The sequence below is a fragment of the Syngnathus scovelli genome, unplaced genomic scaffold (assembly GCF_024217435.2).
Source record: "Syngnathus scovelli strain Florida unplaced genomic scaffold, RoL_Ssco_1.2 HiC_scaffold_30, whole genome shotgun sequence".
NCBI lineage: Eukaryota > Metazoa > Chordata > Actinopteri > Syngnathiformes > Syngnathidae > Syngnathus > Syngnathus scovelli.
The window spans coordinates 797,481-817,422 of NW_026061392.1; the positions used below are offsets into that span (position 1 = coordinate 797,481).

Here is a 19,942-nt window from a genome sequence, read left to right on the forward strand (position 1 = left end):
ATGCCGCATTGAACAACACCATGCCGCACTGAACAACACCATCCTGCACTGAACAACACCATCCCGCACTGAACAACACCATCCCGCATTGAACAACACCATCCTGCACTGAACAACACCATGCCGCACTGAACAACACCATGCCGCACTGAACAACACCATTCCGCACTGAACAACACCATGCCGCACTGAACAACACCATCCTGCACTGAACAACACCATCCCGCACTGAACAACACAATGCCGCATTGAACAACACCATCCTGCACTGAACAACACCATCCTGCACTGAACAACACCATGCCGCACTGAACAACACCATGCCGCACTGAACAACACCATGCCGCACTGAACAACACCATGCCGCACTGAACAACATTATGCCGCACTGAACAACATTATGTCGCACTGAACAACACCATGCCGCACTGAAACACCATGCTGCACTGAACAACATTATGCCGCACTGAAAAACACCATGCCGCACTGAACAACACCATCCCGCACTGAACAACACCATGCCGCATTGAACAACACCATGCCGCACTGAACAACACCATGCTGCACTGAACAACACCATGCTGCACTGAACAACACGATCCTGCATTGAACAACACCATGCCGCATTGAACAGCACCATCCTGCACTGAACAACACCATCCTGCACTGAACAACACCACCCCGTACTGAACAACACGATCCCGCATTGAACAACACCATCCCACACTGAACAACACCATGCCGCACTGAACAACACCATTCCGCACTGAACAACACCATGCCGCACTGAACAACACCATGCCGCACTGAACAACACCATGCCGCACTGAACAACACCATGCCGCACTGAACAACACCATGCCGCACTGAACAACACCATGCCGCATTGAACAACACCATGCCGCACTGAACAACACCATTCCGCACTGAACAACACCATGCCGCACTGAACAACACCATGCCGCACTGAACAACACCATGCCGCACTGAACAACACCATGCCGCACTGAACAACACCATCCCGCACTGAACAACACCATGCCGCATTGAACAACACCATGCCGCACTGAACAACACCATCCTGCACTGAACAACACCATCCCGCACTGAACAACACCATGCCGCACTGAACAACATTATGGCTTACTGAACAACATTATGCCGCACTGAACAACACCATGCCGCACTGAACAACACCATGCCGCACTGAACAACACCATGCCGCACTGAACAACATTATGCCGCACTGAACAACACCATACCGCACTGAACAACACCATGCCGCACTGAACAACACCATGCCGCACTGAACAACACGACGTCGCACTGAACAACACGACGCCGCACAGAACAACACGACGCCGCACAGAATAACACAATACCGCACAGAACAACACAATACCGCACAGTTTTAGATAATATTACGTCGCAGTCATGTGACGCGGACATGACGTCAATAGGCGGAACTCGCGGCAAAATTATAATCCGTGGGCGTGGCTTGCAACAGGAAGTAGGAAAGCGGCAATTCTGGCAAACAAGACACAGCGGTTAGTAACACGATGACTTACAAGGCAAATATTTTTGTTTTCAGCTTGCAACTTGACCGTCTAGAGCGTACAAGGTAATTACAACTGTTTTTTTTTAGCCCTGAAAAGCGAGGGAGTGTGGCGTTTGGGAGGAATGTCGAACTCGGCGTCTGCTTCCAGCCACAGACGCCAAATTTCGACGATTATTTCGACTGGTCAACGGTTGTAAATTATTGCGTTGACTAAAAACTTTATTTAACTCTACTCTTAACTTTGCCGTTTCAGATATGCGGGTATTACACCGCGGAAATGACGTCAATAGGCTGAACTCTCGCCAAAATTCAAATCTGTGGGCGCAATGGCCTTGAGCGAGACACCGGATACAAACACGACGATTATCAACAGAAATATCTTTATTTTCTGCTTGCAAGTGGACCGTCTAGAGCGTACACGGTAAGTACAACTCATTGTGTTTAAAAAGATTTACGTTTGTGTAGTTTGCGTTGCGTTGTATCTGTGAATGTTGGTTTAGGCTAAATGTTAATGTTTAATTTCATTCCTTTAGGTTCCACGGTGTTTGTTGGCTGTATGTTTTCCACTGCAAGAAGAAGCTCGTATCATTGACCAGCAGGAGCTACAATGGTGAGTACCCCTTTCGTCTTCCATTTATGTTAAACACTTCCTATTTCATGTCTAACAGTACTCGATTTAACAAATAACCATAAATAAATACAGTGTGGGCAGTCACGTTAACATATGTGATTATCCTGCCTAATATGTTTATCACAAATATGTCACTAATCACTAATATTGTCATGCGGTCGCGTTTATTTTTTCAGTTTTTTGTCTCGTCAATTGTCGTAACTTTACTTCCGGTTTTATTTTGTCATTCCTTCCGTTTCAGTTCGTGTTTCCTTCCTCGGTGTTGGTTGTCTTGTCTTCCCTGATCCCGATTGTGTGCACCCGCGTAATCGATACTAATTGTCATCACCTGTGTCCCCGCCCGGTTGTGTGTATTTAGTCCGTGTCTTCCCCTTGTCTTGTGCCAGTGTGTCTAGCCTCGTCCCGACCACCAGCGATTCCTTGATGTCCGAACTCTCTGAAAGAACTCTCCTTTTTGTCTCGCCGCCGAGCGACGCTTTTGGTTGTGCCTGGGTCTCCAGCGCCTTTTTGTCTCGTTCCAGTGCGACTCCTTTTGTTGGTACTTTTTGCTACACGTTTTCCCTCGAAAGAGGCGTTTTGATTTGTACTTTTAGCCTTTTGACTCGCCACAGTGCGACGCCTTTTGTTTGTACTTTTTGCCCCGTGTTTTCCCTCGCAAGAGGCGCTTTGTTTTGTACTTTTGCTCTGAGTGCTTGCTGGAATAAATCCCAGATAGATACGACTCTGCATCCGAGTCCTTCGCCTTGTCCCCTGCCTGACAGTACACACTGGCCAGACATGGACTCGGCAGAGTCGGAGCACCTGTGCGCCACAGTGCGCTCCCATGCCTCACTGCTCGCCCAGCACCAGAGGGAGGTGGGCGACTTGGGAGAAGAGATCCGAGGACTCGCTAGGAATCAAGAAAATTTCAGAGGAGCGGTCGCCACCCAAGTAGCAAAGCTGGGTCAGCAAATGCAGGAAGTGCTCTCGCTCTTGAACGCGGGACCAGCAGCGACCTCCAGTACACCCGTCGCTTCCCCCGTTTCTTCCCTTGCAAGAGGTCCCATGACTGGCAGTGCCAGACTGGCTCCTCCAGAGCGCTACTCCGGAGAACCCGGCCTTAGCCGGGCTTTTATTACAGAATGCGAGATGAACTTTGAGAGTTCCCCAGCAGAATTCCCCACCGAGCGCTCCAAGGTGGCCTACATGGTATCCTACCTGACGGGAAGGGCCCGCACATGGGCCACCGCGGAATGGGCCAGGGATTCCATCTCCTGTCACTCTCTCCCCGCTTTCATCCAGGCCCTGCGAACGGTGTTCGATCCCATTTCCGCTGACCGAGACAAGGCTCGCCAACTCTGTCAGATAGACCAGGGACAAGACACCGTCGGAGACTACGCCATCCGGTTCCGCACGCTGGCCGCGGCGAGCGGGTGGAATGCGGCGGCACTATATGACATCTTCCTCCGGGGCCTGTCAGGACCCATCCAAGATCAGCTAATCCCCTTAGATCTTCCCACCGACCTCGACGCCCTCATCGCTCTGGCTATCCGCACTGGCAACCGGCTGCAAGAGTGGAGAAAGCACCGACGCAGCAACGCTCCCGCCTTCGTTCCAGTAGCCGGCCCTGACGCTCACCACTCCAGGCCGTACGGGGATCGGCAGCGCCAGGAGCCAGAACCGATGCAGTTGGGCAGAGCCAAGTTAACAGAGGAGGAGAAGTTACGGCGGCGCCGAGAGGGAAGATGCTACTACGGCGGCGAGCTCGGACACCTCCTTCTCTCCTGTCCAGTGAGGAGGACCCTGAAGGTAAGCGCCTTCTCGGCGGCTCTGTCCCCGGGGCGAGTGCTTCCCAAGGGCAGGATCACCCAGTCGGGAAGAGAGATAGAACTCGAAGTATTAATAGACTCAGGAGCAGACGAAAGCTTGATAGACTGGGCATTTGCTCGCCGGTGCGGGGTAAAGACTGAGCTACTGAACACTCCCGTGAAAGCTAAGGCACTCAATGGACAGGCACTCTTTGAGATAACTCACATAACCGAACCAGTCTCGTTGTCAATTGGCCTCCACCAGGAGAACATACGTCTACATGTCGTGACCTCACCAATGAACCCTCTCGTTCTCGGGTATCCATGGCTTCAACGCCACAACCCCGCTATAGACTGGGAATCAGGGGAAATAACGGGATGGGGGTCCGACTGTCATGATTCCTGTATCAAGTCTAACCCGCGCCCTGTGCCTTCCGCTCCAGACGCGCCAACCCCAGACTTAACCGGGGTCCCTGCGTGTTACCACCAATGGGCCGAGGTATTCAGCAAGGCCAAGGCTACCTCTCTGCCTCCCCACCGTCCGTATGATTGCGCCATTGACCTGCTGCCGGGATCAACGATACCCAAGGGGAGGCTGTATTCTCTCTCGGGACCTGAGAAGCAAGCCTTGAATGAATATATAGACTCCTCCTTGCAAGCAGGGCTGATTCGACCGTCGTCGTCGCCTGCGGGGGCGGGGTTCTTTTTCGTGGGCAAGAAGGACGGCACCCTACGTCCCTGCATTGATTATAGTCCCCTCAATCAGATCACCATCAAGAATCGGTATCCGCTCCCACTGATGTCGACCGTGTTCGACCAATTACAGCAAGCCCGGGTGTTCACCAAGTTAGATCTGCGCAACGCCTACCATCTGGTGCGCATCCGGGAAGGGGACGAATGGAAGACAGGGTTCAACACGCATCGAGGACATTTTGAATACCGCGTCATGCCATTTGGCCTCACCAATGCTCCCGCTGTGTTTCAGGCCATGATAAACGATGTTTTGAGAGACTGTTTGGACCGGTTTGTGTACGTATATTTGGACGATATTTTGATTTACTCCCCAGATCTGAAGACCCATAGGGTTCACGTCGAGACGGTGTTGCAACGACTCCTGGAACACCAACTATACGTAAAGGCCGAGAAAAGTGAATTTCACAAGAGCACCGTTTCTTTTCTCGGCTTCATCGTAGCCCCGGGCAAAGTAGAGATGGACCCGGCGAAAGTAAGCGCGGTAACGGAATGGCCTACCCCTGACTCACGTAAGAAGGTGCAACAATTCCTGGGCTTTGCCAATTTTTATCGGCGATTCATTAAGGGCTTCAGTGCCACAGCGGCTCCCTTGCACGCGCTCACGTCTCCTAAAGTCCCCTTCCGCTGGTCAGCAGAGGCGGAGGCGGCCTTCCAGGAGCTAAAGAACCGTTTCAGCACCGCTCCCATCCTCACGCTCCCTGATCCGTCGCGGCAGTTTGTGGTGGAGGTGGACGCCTCCAATCAAGGAGTAGGTGCCATCCTTTCGCAGAGGGCCAAGAGCGACAACAAGCTCCATCCGTGCGCGTTCCTGTCTCGACGGCTGACGCCCGCCGAACAGAATTATGACGTGGGGGATCGCGAACTGTTGGCAGTCAAGCTGGCATTAGAAGAATGGAGACATTGGTTAGAGGGAGCACAGCAGCCTTTTTTGGTCTGGACAGACCATAAAAATTTAGAATACATTAAGTCAGCTAAGAGACTGAATTCACGCCAAGCCCGCTGGTCACTTTTTTTCAATCGTTTTAACTTCACTTTGTCCTACAGACCGGGAACCAAGAACACCAAGCCTGACGCCCTCTCCCGTGTTTTCAACTCGGACCCAGAAATTAAGAAGCCTGAGACTATCCTGCCTTCTCATTGCCTGGTTAGAGCCGTGACCTGGCCTATCGAAGGCCGGGTACAGCAGGCCAATGGTAACAAACCACCCCCTAGTGGTTGCCCGGAGAACCGACTATTTGTCCCTGCTCAATTACGATCCCAGGTCATCCATTGGGCTCACACCTCCAGACTCTCCTGCCATCCGGGCATGCGCCGAACGCTGTTCGTAATCCAGCAGCGATTCTGGTGGCCCTCCATGAGGGCAGACGTCAAGGAATACGTTGCCGCCTGTCCCGTCTGCGCCCGGAATAAGAACGCCCACGGCGCCCGCATGGGGTTGCTGCATCCCCTACCCATTCCTTCGCGCCCGTGGGCGGAGATATCTATGGACTTCGTCACCGGGCTTCCGACCTCGCATGGGCGAACCACCATACTCACAGTGGTGGATAGATTTTCAAAGATGGCTCATTTTATCGCCTTGCCCAAGCTCCCGTCCGCTAAACGAACGGCCACCGTGATGATGGACCACATATTCCGGGTTCATGGGTTCCCGAAAGACATAGTTTCCGATAGAGGGCCCCAATTCGTATCCAGGTTTTGGCGGGAGTTTTGCAAGCTCATAGGGGCAACCGTGAGTCTCACGTCAGGCTATCACCCGGAGGCAAACGGACAGACTGAACGTATTAATCAACAGTTGGAGACAAGTCTCCGCTGCCTGGTCTCCCAGAACCCCTCCTCGTGGAGCAAGAACCTCTCCTGGGTGGAGTATGCCCACAACTCCCTGCCCACCACGGCTACAGGTATGTCCCCCTTCAAGTGTGTGTTTGGCTACCAGCCCCCTGTCTTCCCTGACAGTGAGCCGGAGGTGACGGTGTCTTCGGCCCACGCCTTGGTGCGCCGCTGTCATCGCGTCTGGTCGGCGGCTCGGGCCACGCTGGTCCGACAGGGGGACCGGGTAAAGCGGATGGCTGACCGGAGGAGACGTCCGGCGCCCGTGTACCAGAGAGGTCAACGTGTCTGGCTATCCACCAAGGATCTTCCCCACCGGGGGGACTCCAGGAAACTGGCGCCTCGCTTCGTGGGTCCGTTCCCCATCGCCAAGGTCGTGCACCCGGCCGCGGTGCGTCTACGCTTGCCCAGGTCCCTTGCAGTCCACCCCACCTTTCACGTTGGGAAGGTCAAGCCGGTGGTGGACAGCCCGTTGGTGCCGGATCCGGCGCCCCCTCCGCCTCCGCGGACTGTGGAAGGTGGGACGGCCTACACCGTCAAAGAACTATTGGATGTGCGCAGAAGAGGCCGGGGCTGGCAGTACCTGGTGGACTGGGAGGGTTATGGACCGGAGGAGCGGCAATGGGTGCCGCCTAGTTATATTTTGGACCCGGGACTTTTTGAGGACTTCTATGCGGCTCACCCTGGGGCTCCTGGGCCGTCTGGGATCCGGCCCTAGGGGGGGGGTTCTGTCATGCGGTCGCGTTTATTTTTTCAGTTTTTTGTCTCGTCAATTGTCGTAACTTTACTTCCGGTTTTATTTTGTCATTCCTTCCGTTTCAGTTCGTGTTTCCTTCCTCGGTGTTGGTTGTCTTGTCTTCCCTGATCCCGATTGTGTGCACCCGCGTAATCGATACTAATTGTCATCACCTGTGTCCCCGCCCGGTTGTGTGTATTTAGTCCGTGTCTTCCCCTTGTCTTGTGCCAGTGTGTCTAGCCTCGTCCCGACCACCAGCGATTCCTTGATGTCCGAACTCTCTGAAAGAACTCTCCTTTTTGTCTCGCCGCCGAGCGACGCTTTTGGTTGTGCCTGGGTCTCCAGCGCCTTTTTGTCTCGTTCCAGTGCGACTCCTTTTGTTGGTACTTTTTGCTACACGTTTTCCCTCGAAAGAGGCGTTTTGATTTGTACTTTTAGCCTTTTGACTCGCCACAGTGCGACGCCTTTTGTTTGTACTTTTTGCCCCGTGTTTTCCCTCGCAAGAGGCGCTTTGTTTTGTACTTTTGCTCTGAGTGCTTGCTGGAATAAATCCCAGATAGATACGACTCTGCATCCGAGTCCTTCGCCTTGTCCCCTGCCTGACAAATATGTTTATTTGTTTATCACAACACCTTTGGACCTTCAGCAATCGATTATTTCCCTTCATCTACATAGAGACAGAACGATGGTGTCTTAAACATCTCATTCATTTCACCAAATAACTTCACGCAGGTGGATAACGGCCGTCTCGGTCACGCTATGTTGCGTGATGCAGTTTTGAAGAACCAAATGCATTTATTCAATGAATAAGTCAAGCTAGTTCTATGTTTATGATGTTGTAAGTTACGGTACCGATTGAAGTTGAGTTCGAAGCCAGTGGAAAACAGCGCTGCGTTTGTGCTCTCCAGGTACAAATGTTGTGATCTCTGACTGACGACCGGGCGAGACTCGAGTAAGAGATGTCCAAACGAGCTCCGGCAGGGCGGGCCAAGGCGGAGCGAACGGACGCCCTTCAGGCCGCCAATGACGAGCTGAGAACCAAACTGATGGACGTCCAGTTAGAACTTCAGCAGGAGAAGAACAAGGTGAAAACCTCAACAGACAGACACTGCCTGCCTCCCTGCCTGCCTCCCTGCCTGCCTCCCTGCCTGCCTCCCTGCCTGCCTCCCTCCCTCCCAGTTTTCCCGATGTAGATTAGACATGCGTGTGCCATGACTGTGTCAGCCTACATCAACAAATGCACCGAGGACGTCAGCACCACTAAGAATATCATCACCCGGGGCAACCAACGACCCTGGATGACTGAGGAGGTACGTCAAACGCTACGAGCGCGGAACTCTGCCTTCAAGTCTGGCGACAAGGAGACACTGAGGACAGCGAGAGCCAACTTGAACCGTGCCATCAGGATAGCGAAGCGAGACCGCAGTCGAAAATTTCAGGATCGTTTCCACGACGTCAAAAACATCAGGAGTATGTGGCAAGGCATACGGGCGATTACAGACTACAACTCACCCTCCCCCCCCCCCCCCCGGTGGGTGTAGTTGATGCTGACTTTCTAAATGGTCTAAATAACTTCTTTGGGAGGTTCGAGGCACTAAACGGCACTCCAGCAGTTAAAACTGTCCCCCATCAGGAAGAGGAGGTACTCTGCCTTGACTCCGCCGATGTGTTGAAGACCCTGAGGAGAGTCAACCCCTGTAAGGCCCCTGGCCCCGACAACATTCCTGGGCGTGTGTTCAGGGAATGTGCAAGTCATCTGGCTGGGGTCATCACAGACATTTTTAACACCTCGCTGGGCCAAGCCACAGTGCCGGCGTGCTTTAAGACTGCCTCCATCATTCCGGTGCCGAAGAAACCTCAAATCACCTCATTTAATGATTACCGGCCTGTTGCACTGACTCCGGTTATGATGAAGTGCTTCGAAAGGCTGCTTAAAGGTCACATCGTTTCCAGACTCCCCCTATTATTTGACCCGTTCCAGTTTGCCGACCGGCAAAACCGCTCCACTCAGGACGCCATCTCCTCCGTTCTTCACCTGAGCCTGGCTCACCTGGAGGAGAAGAACACCCATGTGCGGAGGCTGTTCCTGGACTTCAGCTCAGCGTTTAACACCATCATCCCACAGCATCTGGTAGGAAAATTGGAACACCTGGGCTTCAACACCCCCCTTCGCAACTGGCTGCTAGACTTCCTCACCAACAGACCTCAGTCAGTCCGGGTCGGACAGAACACCTCTGATGTCATCACCCTCAGCACAGGCTCCCTTCAGGGCTGCGTCCTGAGCCCCCTGCTGTGCACCCTGATGACACACGACTGCGTCCTCAGGTTCACCACCAATCACATCGTGAAGTCAGCAGACGACACAACGGAGGTGGGGCTCATCAGAGACAACAACGACCTGGACTACAGAGAGGAGGTGGAGCAGCTGGTGGGCTGGTGCAGAGAAAACAGCCTGATCCTGAATGAGGAGAAGATGAAGGAGATCATCGTCGACTTCAGGAAAAAACAGCCTCACCACGCTCCACTGATCATCAACAGCTCAGCTGTGGAGGTGGTCAGCACCACCAAATTCCTGGGGGTCCACATCACAGAAGACCTCACCTGGACTATGAACACTACGGCACTGGTCAAGAGGGCACAGAAGCGCTTGTACTTCCTGCGGAGGATGAGGAGAGCCCACCTGCCCCCACCCATCATGAGGACGTTCTACAGGAGCACCATAGAGAGCATTCTGACAAGCTGTCTCTCTGTGTGGTGTGGAGGCTGCACCGCCTCCGATTGGAAGAACGTGAGGAGAGTGGTGAGGACAGCAGAGAGGATCATAGGGGCTCCTCTTCCCTCCATTCAGGACATTTCATCTCAGCGCTGCATGTCCCGTGCCCGTAACATCATCAATGACCCATCACACCCCCACCATGGACTGTTCTCCCTGCTGCCCTCTGGGAAGAGGTTTGCAGCATCCGCTGCAGGTCCACCAGGTTCTGCAACAGCTTTTTCCCTGCTGTCATCAGACTGTTGAACACTAGAACTGTTGAGCTCTAAACTGAACTCTGCATCACACATTCACAGAACTGTACTTTATGACACTACGGACCTCTATCTCGCACTACCAACTTTACTGAACTTGTATAAACCCTTTAAATAGAAGTTTAATACATGGTTTAGCATTCCTCTGTACACTCTTGAATACTGTTTTGCCTACTTGCACTATTGCAGAATTATCACTGCTGCACTTTATACTTATTTTTAATATATATATATATATATATATATATATATATATATATATATATATATATATATATATATATATATATATATATAGTATATGTATATATATATATTTTCATAGGATATGTTACTTCTATTCAACTGCAATATCACTACTTTGTTGTAAGACGTATGCAACGGAATTTCGTTTTGTATGCACCATGTGCAGACAAGATGACAATAAAGTTTGTCTAAGTCTAAGTCTAAGTCATGTCAGGTCAGCTGTCTGGAGAGAGAGAGAAGTCAGGACCTGCGGGCGGAGCACCACCGTGCCACCGCCGCCATGACGGAACTCAAAAGCAAACTCCATGAGGAGAAGCAGAAAGAGTTAGCCATTACCAGGGAGACATTACTGCGGCAGCATGAAATGGAGCTGATGAGAGTGATCAAAATCAAAGATGGAGAGATCCAGCGACTGAATGCCTTGGTCCTCAGCCTGAGGGACGGCTCCATGGACAAGGTGATCCGCTCTATCCGTGTCTGACTATCCGCACGCCACGTCGGGCCTCGATGCGGCCGCTACCGTATTGTGTAGCTTGTCCCCAGTAAGCGTCGCGGCGCTCCGTTGCGGTCTCAACGGCCCGGTGTGGCGCAATGTCTGCTCAGGTGAGGAGGGGGGGCGCTTTGCTGGCGGAGGTGGAGGAGACGCGGCGGTGTCGGGAGACCGAGCGGTGTCGCCTCCACCAGGAGCGCGGAAGAAGCCCTGGCAGCGGCCCAGCAGGCCTGGCAGTCCCGAGCGGCCGAGCTCCGATCGGCTCATCACCAGCATCGGGAGGAGCTGAGCCGAACCAAGAGAGACTGCGAGAGGAAGATCCGCCGACTGGTAGGACTGATCAGATGCGCGGTGCGTGGCTATGTTCCCAATTTCGTTGTATACCTGCAGTGCAATGACACCTAAGGCATTCTATTCTATTCTATTTCACAAGAAGAAAATGTCCGGTTGCTCGCTTCGCTTTTGTCACAGCAAAGGTGTTCTAGTCGATTCAAGAAAAAAATTGGCCGGTTGCTCTCTTTGTTTTTGTCACAATTCTGGCAAATGAGTTTGCCCGCCTGCCTGAGCGCTCCCCGTTTGTACATCCAGACGGATGAGATCAAGCTGAAAGACAGAGCGGTTAGTGTTTTGGATGAAGCCCTGGGGCCGGCCACGTCCACCGCCTTCAGCTGCAGACTCAGGCTGCCGAGCAGCAGATCGCTGCCCTGAGGGATTCCCAAAGGGCGGGCCTAAACTACCCTGGAAGTGGGGTCAACGCCGCTACTAGCAATCCTCTTCATTGCGTAAGCCACCTCATCACACACTTGCAGTACGCATGACTTAGTTCGTTGCTGGAGGAAGGTAGCACAAAAACAATTTTGAACTTTGAACGAGTGCTTGTGTGTGTGTGTTGCGGGGCGTTTTCAGTCTCAGGAGGATCGGGACACGCGACGGTTTCATCTGAAAATCGCTGAGCTCAGCGCAGTCATCAGGAAACTGGAGGATCGAAACGCCCTGCTTTCTGAAGAGCGCAATGAACTGGTAATTTATTGACGGCACGCTTGAAGGTTTGGGCTACGTTTGATGCGCGCCATCCAGCGAGGCACCCATTGCGCTTGCTTATTAGTTGAGCGGCGCGGCGAGTCGGTTGCCTGGTAGATGTCTTTTATTGGGAGCCAAAGCCACGATTCCGTTCAAACCGATGCAAAAGGAATGGATACGTTCTGGCCCGCGTGTTGTGCGTCTTTCACATCCCGCACTTCATGCTTGCAGCTAAAGCGACTGAGAGAAACAGAAAGCCAGTTTCTGCCACTCCTGTACAAAAACAAACGCCTGAGCAGGAAGAATGAAGAACTCTCGCTGGTGCTGTGTCGCCTTGAAAACAAAGTGCGCTTTGTCACCCAGGAGAACGAGGAGATGGCAAGCTTGGTAAGTCGACGCGGACAACGGCGGCGTGCCAACAGAGTCCACTGCATTTGTGTTCCACAGAGAAGGCCTAGTTCGCTCAATGACCTGGACCGCGGTTGCGGCCAGCAGGACGGTGAAATGGAGTTCCTTCAAGTTGTGGAGCAGCGGCACATCATCGACGACTTGTCCAAGGTCTTCAGGCAGGCGACTCGGTGCACGTACGGCAGCGCCGCGCTCGCTCGCTGTCGCCAGGAAACCTTTTCCGTCCAAAGCTTGGCCGGCGGCCGCCATCCAAAAAATTGGCCCCTTAAATTCCGACCTTTCAAGCAGGAGCATTGTGCGCACGCGTTTGAACACGCTTTAGACTTGTTTTGCCGTTTTCAGCAGCTCAAAGCTCCCGTTTTGTCAGCGCCTTTGCCACTCGCTGTGCGCTGAAAACGACGGACTTGGCCGGCTGCTCAGCCCGTCAACCATGAGCCGCGAGCGCGACGTCATTGTCCGTAGGCAGCTAGTGGCAAAATGCACCCTGTTAGAGTTGCGCTCGCTCCAACTTATTTTGCAAGAACCACACGGGAGACAAGTAAGTTCTTTTGGACACCTGCAGGTGGAGAGTCCATCCGTTGTACGAATGAAGTCTGACTCTCGGCTCCTGCACGAGCATTTTAATTAAGAGAAACAGGGTGGGTGTAAGAGTGGATTGAATAGAGGAAGCCCTTGACCTCTAGTCAAAACATAGCAAGGGGTGTTTTACGACTTTGTGTAGGAAGGGATAAGCGATAGGGATAAATAAGGGATAAATAATATTATTTATTACAGGTCGCAGTCAAAGTCAAAGCAACACAATGATACGATAAAGATAATCTGGAAAACCCTGACACACCCTGTAGTTGTCACTTTTGGAAAAGACGAGCGTCCCTCCAATCATCGCCGGTGACGTGTTTTTCAGGCTCTGGAGACAGGAGCTCATGTCAGAAATGTCATTGTGAGTCGCGTTTGTTTCTGCGCCGGAGCCGTTCGTTCCCTTTGCATCCAAAGAATCTCAAAGGCGGATTATTTGTGTCGACAGGAGAGAGATTTGCTGCTACGATACCGACGTCGAGAATCTCTGAGGAGGAACAAAGCGTGAGGTCCTGCAAGGTGAGTCTGTTTGTTTGCGGCTGCTTGGTGTTGCGCAAGATGAAATGGCCTTTTTCTCGCTATCGTTCCTCTCGTCGATTCATCGTGAGGTGTCGCTTCAGTTTGTTCAGAGAGATGTTTGCTTCCGCGCCCCCAGGTCATCGAAACATTTTACGGCTACGACGAAGACGTGTTGGTGGACCCGGACGGATCGTCCTTGTCTTTTCACACCGACAGAACCCCCGACACGGAACCCGAAGAGGTAGCCCGCCATTTCTGCCAGCGTATTGGCACCAAACATTCCTCTTCAGCCTGTGTTAGAGATTTGCTCACTCCAACTTATTTTGCAAGAACGAAACAGGAGACAAGCAAGTTCTTTTAGACACCTGCAGGTGGAGAGTCCATTCGTCGCTGTCTGAACAGCGATTATCGAATGAAGTCTAAAAGTCTCCTCCCTGCAAGGGCATATTTATTAGGAGGAACAGAGTGGGGGTGGGAGTGGACAGGTTTGGTGAACCCCCGGCCTCTGATAAGATCAGAGCAGGGGGTGTTTTACACTATTGTGGGAAACAGACTCTGCATTGTGAGGGCCAGACGTGATTGATTTAATTATTACATTGTGAGGGCCAGACGTGATTGATTTAATCATTACATTGTGAGGGCAAGACAGGATTGATTTAATCATTACAGTCTACATTCCAACATAATCATAGGATCAAACTAACCTGAAAACCCTAACAGCCTGGAATCGGACTCGTCTTTGCGTCGCGGGTGCTTTGTCGCCGGTCTGACTGATTCTGGTACTAGTGCTGTGTTGCATTGGTGTGTGCATGAAGAGGCGGAGCTTCGCTACCGCCAGCTGACGCAAGAATATCAAGCGCTGCAACGAGCCTACGCTCTGCTAGCCCAGACCAGCGAAGGGGACTACGACGCCGAGAAGGAGATCAAGGTGGCGCCCCTTCCCGCAACCCCCGGCCGGGTCGCAGCCTCCCCGTTCTCACCCAGCCTCGGGTGTTCTCTGGTCTGAAAGGAGGAGGAGGAGCCTCCCTCCTCCTCCTTTCAGACCAGAGAAAAGCTGATGGTAGAAATGGGTCACTATCAAAGCAGAGTAGCAGATCTGGAGTCAGCGCTGAAGTAACAAGGACAGGTAAGCTCATCAATGAGCACACCTTTTTCTCAGACAAAATAGCTACATTCTTCAGTCACTCATCCGTCTGGCATTACTGGACCAACACCCCCCCCCCCCGAACGTGGCTGGGAAAATGCGGAGAAAAGCAAATGTCATTTTCCAGTCAACCAAAGAATTTGTGGATGAAAATGACACAACATTCCAAAGCTGTCCACGCGTTTGTCTCTTCTAGAATGTCAAGTGGGTGGAGGAGAAGCAGCTGCTGCGTCAGAGCAATCAGCAGTTGGCCGAAAAGGTGACGGAAAGAAAGGCGCTGGGCGGAGTCGCTTGGCGTCACACCTGTCGGGAAGCCCCGCAGATGAGGTCTGACTGTCTTTTCAGGTCAGGCGGATGGAGGCGGAAGAAGCGCGTCTGAAAGAGCACATCCAGGATATCCGAGACCAAAACGAACTGCTTGAGTTCCGCATCCTGGAGCTGGAGGTGGGAAGACTCGCACAAGCGTGTTGAGGCCAGAGATGTGACGGACGGACGGACGGACGGACGGACGGACGGATGCATGCCTCTGCCTTTCAGGAGAGGGAGTGGCGCTCCCCCGTCTTGAAGTTTCTGCAAGTCCGTTTCCCAGACGGCCTCAGCCCTTTGCAGATCTACTGCGAGGCCGAGGGCGTGAGCGTACGTAAGGCGTCCCTTGCAACCCTAACCTTAACCCGAGGTCCCAGAACACCTTACATTGCTCCTTGCGCCTTTCCCCCGGACATCGTCATCAGTGATCTGATGAAGAAGCTGGACATCCTGGGCTATAACGCCGTAAGTGTATGTCGAACTCCTTATGTTCGCACTCCACGAGACTCGGCGGCTCAAATGTGACTTTTGGAAGGCTTTGCGCTGAAAGAAGCTTGTTGACGCTGTGCCTTTGGGCTCTTGCAGAATCTCACCAACGAGGAGCAGGTGGTCGTGATTCACGCCAGGACCCTTCTCACCCTAGCCGAGAAGGTAACGCGCACGTCCACGCACGCTCTCGCATTCTGCTTATGTGACAGCAGCCTTTCCTCAGTGGTTAGAATACATCAAAGTGACCAAGTCAGCACTTCAACAGAAGATGTTGGACATTGAAAGTGAGAAGGTAGACAGACACGCGACATCAGCCAAGGGGAAGCAGCAGGGCTACCTGGATGAAGAGTTGGACTTCAGGAAGTGTTCCATGGACCAGGCTCATAAGGTAAGCCGCCCTCAAATCTCCCGCCGGACCACTGATGGACGAGGATTGCGGCCCAGAGGATCCTGGAGCTGGAGGCCATGTTGTACGAGGCGCTACCGCAGCGGGACTGCCCCGCCACGGACGGTGAAAAAGCCAGCCACGCTGGCGTGAATGACGTGCTGACGGCGGATCAGAGAGAAGAGCTTAGGAGCGCCGTGGACCAATGGAAGCGAGCCCTGATGTGCGAGTTGAGGGAGCGCGACGCTTGCATCCTCCAAGAGAGAATGGATCTGCTGCACAGCGCGCAACAGGTAAGGGCCCAAAGCCAGCCCGGCACTTACTTGCACGCTTACTGGCTTTTGAATGCCACTTTCCATTTGTCCGTCCTAGAGGAACAAAGAGCTGAAAGAATTCATCGAAGCTCAGAAGAGACAAATCAAACAATTGGAGGAGAAGTTTCTGTTTCTCTTTCTATTCTTCTCCTTGGCCTTCATTCTGTGGCCCTAACACCAGCTGGTGAGTGAGCTCCAGCGGCACCGCACTCGACACCTCCGATACACTGCCAGCCGGTCTCAGACGTTGGCAGACGCTCCGATGCCAACGTATACCCCCCGCCACGGTGACAGAGGCACCGCGTCACACCGGCGCTCATCCAATCAGAAGGCAGGAAAAGCAAATTCACATGCAGGGCACTTTTGAACCAGAAGAGAGCGCCACAAAAAACGGTTGTTGCCCCAAACGCGCACTAAAAAGGGTCAGAATAAGCCGGGGCCACCCGTCCAGCTGTTTCTTCAGGGGGGAAAAAAATTGGAGTCACCGGTGAGTACATTTTGCATTTAGCTCTGCTTTTCTGCTTCTGTCTTCAAGTGTGTGGCATCCTGCGATCAAAGATTCAGCCAACCCCAAAGCGGTTGACCTCAACGTCCCACCACCATGCCTACCAGAGCAGGTGACGTGATGCTTTGGACATCCTTCCGTCTCAGATGCCCAAAAGTACTCTTTGCCACATCTGCGGCAATACGGTGTCTTTTCAAAGGTGCAAATAAATCCAGCGTGGGCGGAACACGCACGTCTTCGGTTTTTCCCGCTTTGTTTGTGTGACAGCTGTTGTGAAAATTTTATACAAATAAAGTTGTATAGTACAGGTTTGGCCAAGTCGCAACTCCCGAACCGCATGCGGCTCTTTTATGTTCATATCAACATTTGTGTGTGTGTGTGTGTGTGTGTGTGTGTGTGTGGGGGGGGGGGTTGTGCGTGTTGGCTTCACTTGAGTTCAATTTGGTATTTTGGTCAAAAGCGCATGTGGTGAAATTCCACAAAGTAGGATGGGCAAACACATTTCTTTAAACTATGAGTGTCAATCGGGCTCTCGAAATGGCAGGGAAAAGATGCACAGCAAAACGAAAATACGTAGATGAACACAGGACGTTTTAATCAGAGTGGGAAAGTTTCTATTTTTTGTTGAACGTGATGGCAAACCATTCTGCCTGATATGTCAGACCTCAGCGCATTTCAAAGATTCAAATCTTCAGCGCCATGCACTTCAGCTCACTCCATGCTAACATTGATCAGGCGTCGAACCCGCAACATCATGCTTAAGAGGTGGCCATGCTAACCAGTGCGCCATTATGTCAACGCATAATAACTGTAAGTCTACTGATCAAAACAGCGGTTACTATATGACGTCGCTACGTCGTGGTCACGTGACGCAGACAAGACGTCAATGGACGTGGGCAGAGTTAACTTGTTTAAAAGGGAGTGGGCAGAAGAAATATTTAATTTATTTAAATCTATTTTGAGTGCACACCATTATGCCAATGCATAACAACTGTAAATCTACTAAACAAAACAGCGGTTGCCGCAGATGTGGCAAAGAGTACTTTTGGGCATCTGAGACGGAAGGATGTCCAAAGCATCACGTCACCTGCTCTGGTAGGAATGGTGGCGGGACGTTGAGGTCAACCGCTTTGGGGTTGGCTGAATCTTTGGTCGCAGGATGCCACACACTTGAAGACAGAAGCAGAAAAGCAGAGCTAAATGCAAAATGTACTCACCGGTGACTCCAATTTTTTCCCCCCCTGAAGAAATGGATGGACGGGTGGCCCCGGCTGGCCGGTGGGACTCTTGTCATTCTGACCCTTTTTAGTGCGCGTTTGGGGCAACAACCGTTTTTTGTGGCGCTCTCTTCTGGTTCAAGAGTGCCCTGCATGTGAATTTGCCTTTCCTGCCTTCTGATTGGATGAGCGCCGGTGTGACGCGGTGCCTCTGTCACCGTGGCGGGGGGTATACGTCGGCATCGGAGCGTCTGCCAACGTCTGAGACCGGCTGGCAGTGTATTGGAGGTGTCGAGTGCGGTGCCGCTGGAGCTCACTCACCAGCTGGTGTTAGGGCCACAGAATGAAGGCCAAGGAGAAGACTAGAAAGAGAAACAGAAACTTCTCCTCCAATTGTTTGATTTGTCTCTTCTGAGCTTCGATGAATTCTTTCAGGTCTTTGTTCCTCTAGGACGGACAAATGGAAAGTAGCCTTCAAAAGCCAGTAAGCGTGCAAGTACGTGCCGGGCTGGCTTTGGGCCCTTACCTGTTGCGCGCTGTGCAGCAGATCCATTCTCTCTTGGAGGATGCAAGCGTCGCGCTCCCTCAACTCCCACATCAGGGCTCGCTTCCATTGGTCCACGGCGCTCCTAAGCTCTTGTCTCTGATCCGCCGTCAGCACGTCATTCACGCCAGCGTGGCTGGCTTTTTCGCCGTCCGTGGCGGGGCAGTCCCGCTGCGGTAGCGCCTCGTACAACATGGCCTCCAGCTCCATGATCCTCTGGGCCGCAATCCTCGTCCATCAGTGGTCCGGCGGGAGATTTGAGGGCGGCTTACCTTATGAGCCTGGTCCATGGAACGCTTCCTGAAGTCCAACTCTTCATCCAGGTAGCCCTTCTGGTTGCAGAACATATCCTAGCACAGCTCAAGGTCAGAATTGTTGGGGCACATTGCCCCGAGTTCCCCTTGGCTGATGTCGCGTGTCTGTCTACCTTCTCACTTTCAATGTCCAACATCTTCTGTTGAAGTGCTGACTTGGTCACTTTGATGTATTCTAACCACTGAGGAAAGGCTGCTGTCACATAAGCAGAATGCGAGAGTGTGCGCGTTACCTTCTCGGCTAGGGTGGGAAGGGTCCTGGCGTGAATCACGACCACCTGCTCCTCGTTGGTGAGATTCTGCAAGAGCCCAAAGGCACAGCGTCAACAAGCTTCTTTCAGCGCAAAGCCTTCCAAAAGTCACATTTGAGCCGCCGAGTCTCGTGGAGTGCGAACATAAGGAGTTCGACATACACTTACGGCGTTATCGCCCAGGATGTCCAGCTTCTTCATCAGATCACTGATGACGATGTCCTGGGGAAAGGCGCAAGGAGCAATGTAAGGTGTTCTGGGACCTCAGGTTAAGGTTAGGGTTGCGAGGGACGCCTTACGTACGCTCACGCCGTCGGCCTCGCAGTAGATCTGCAAAGGGCTGAGGCCGTATGGGAAACGGACTTGCAGAAACTTCAAGACGGGGGAGCGCCACTCCCTCTCCTGAAAGGCAGAGGCATGCATCCGTCCGTCCGTCCGTCCGTCCGTCCGTCACATCTCTGGCCTCAACACGCTTGTGCGAGTCTTCCCACCTCCAGCTCCAGGATGCGGAACTCAAGCAGTTCGTTTTGGTCTCGGATATCCTGGATGTGCTCTTTCAGACGCGCTTCTTCCGCCTCCATCCGCCTGACCTAAAAAGACAGTCAGACCTCATCTGCGGGGCTTCCGGACGGGTGTGACGCCAAGCGACTCCGCCCAGCGCCTTTCTTTCCGTCACCTTTTCGGCCAACTGCTGATTGCTCTGACGCAGCAGCTGCTTCTCCTCCACCCACTTGACATTCTAGAAGAGACAAACGCGTGGACAGCTTTGGAATGTTGTGTCATTTTCATCCACAAATTCTTTGGTTGACTGGAAAATGACATTTGCTTTTCTCCGCATTTTCCCAGCCACGTTCGGGGGGGGGGGTTGGTCCAGTAATGCCAGACGAATGAGTGA

General features: G+C 52.6%; 1 protein-coding gene across 1 annotated transcript; it reads right to left on the bottom strand.

The window, feature by feature from the left end:
* Window positions 1-16,387: 16,387 nt before the first annotated feature.
* LOC125966020 (janus kinase and microtubule-interacting protein 3-like) lies at window positions 16,388-19,633 on the bottom strand. Its single transcript, XM_068649797.1, has 4 exons — window positions 19,351-19,633; window positions 19,216-19,269; window positions 18,918-19,095; window positions 16,388-16,443 (listed from the first exon to the last, which is right to left on the bottom strand). The coding sequence occupies exons 1-4, from the start codon at window positions 19,468-19,470 to the stop codon at window positions 16,388-16,390; spliced, it is 408 nt and encodes a 135-aa protein (XP_068505898.1). The 5' UTR covers window positions 19,471-19,633.
* Between the last annotated feature and the right edge of the window lie 309 nt (window positions 19,634-19,942).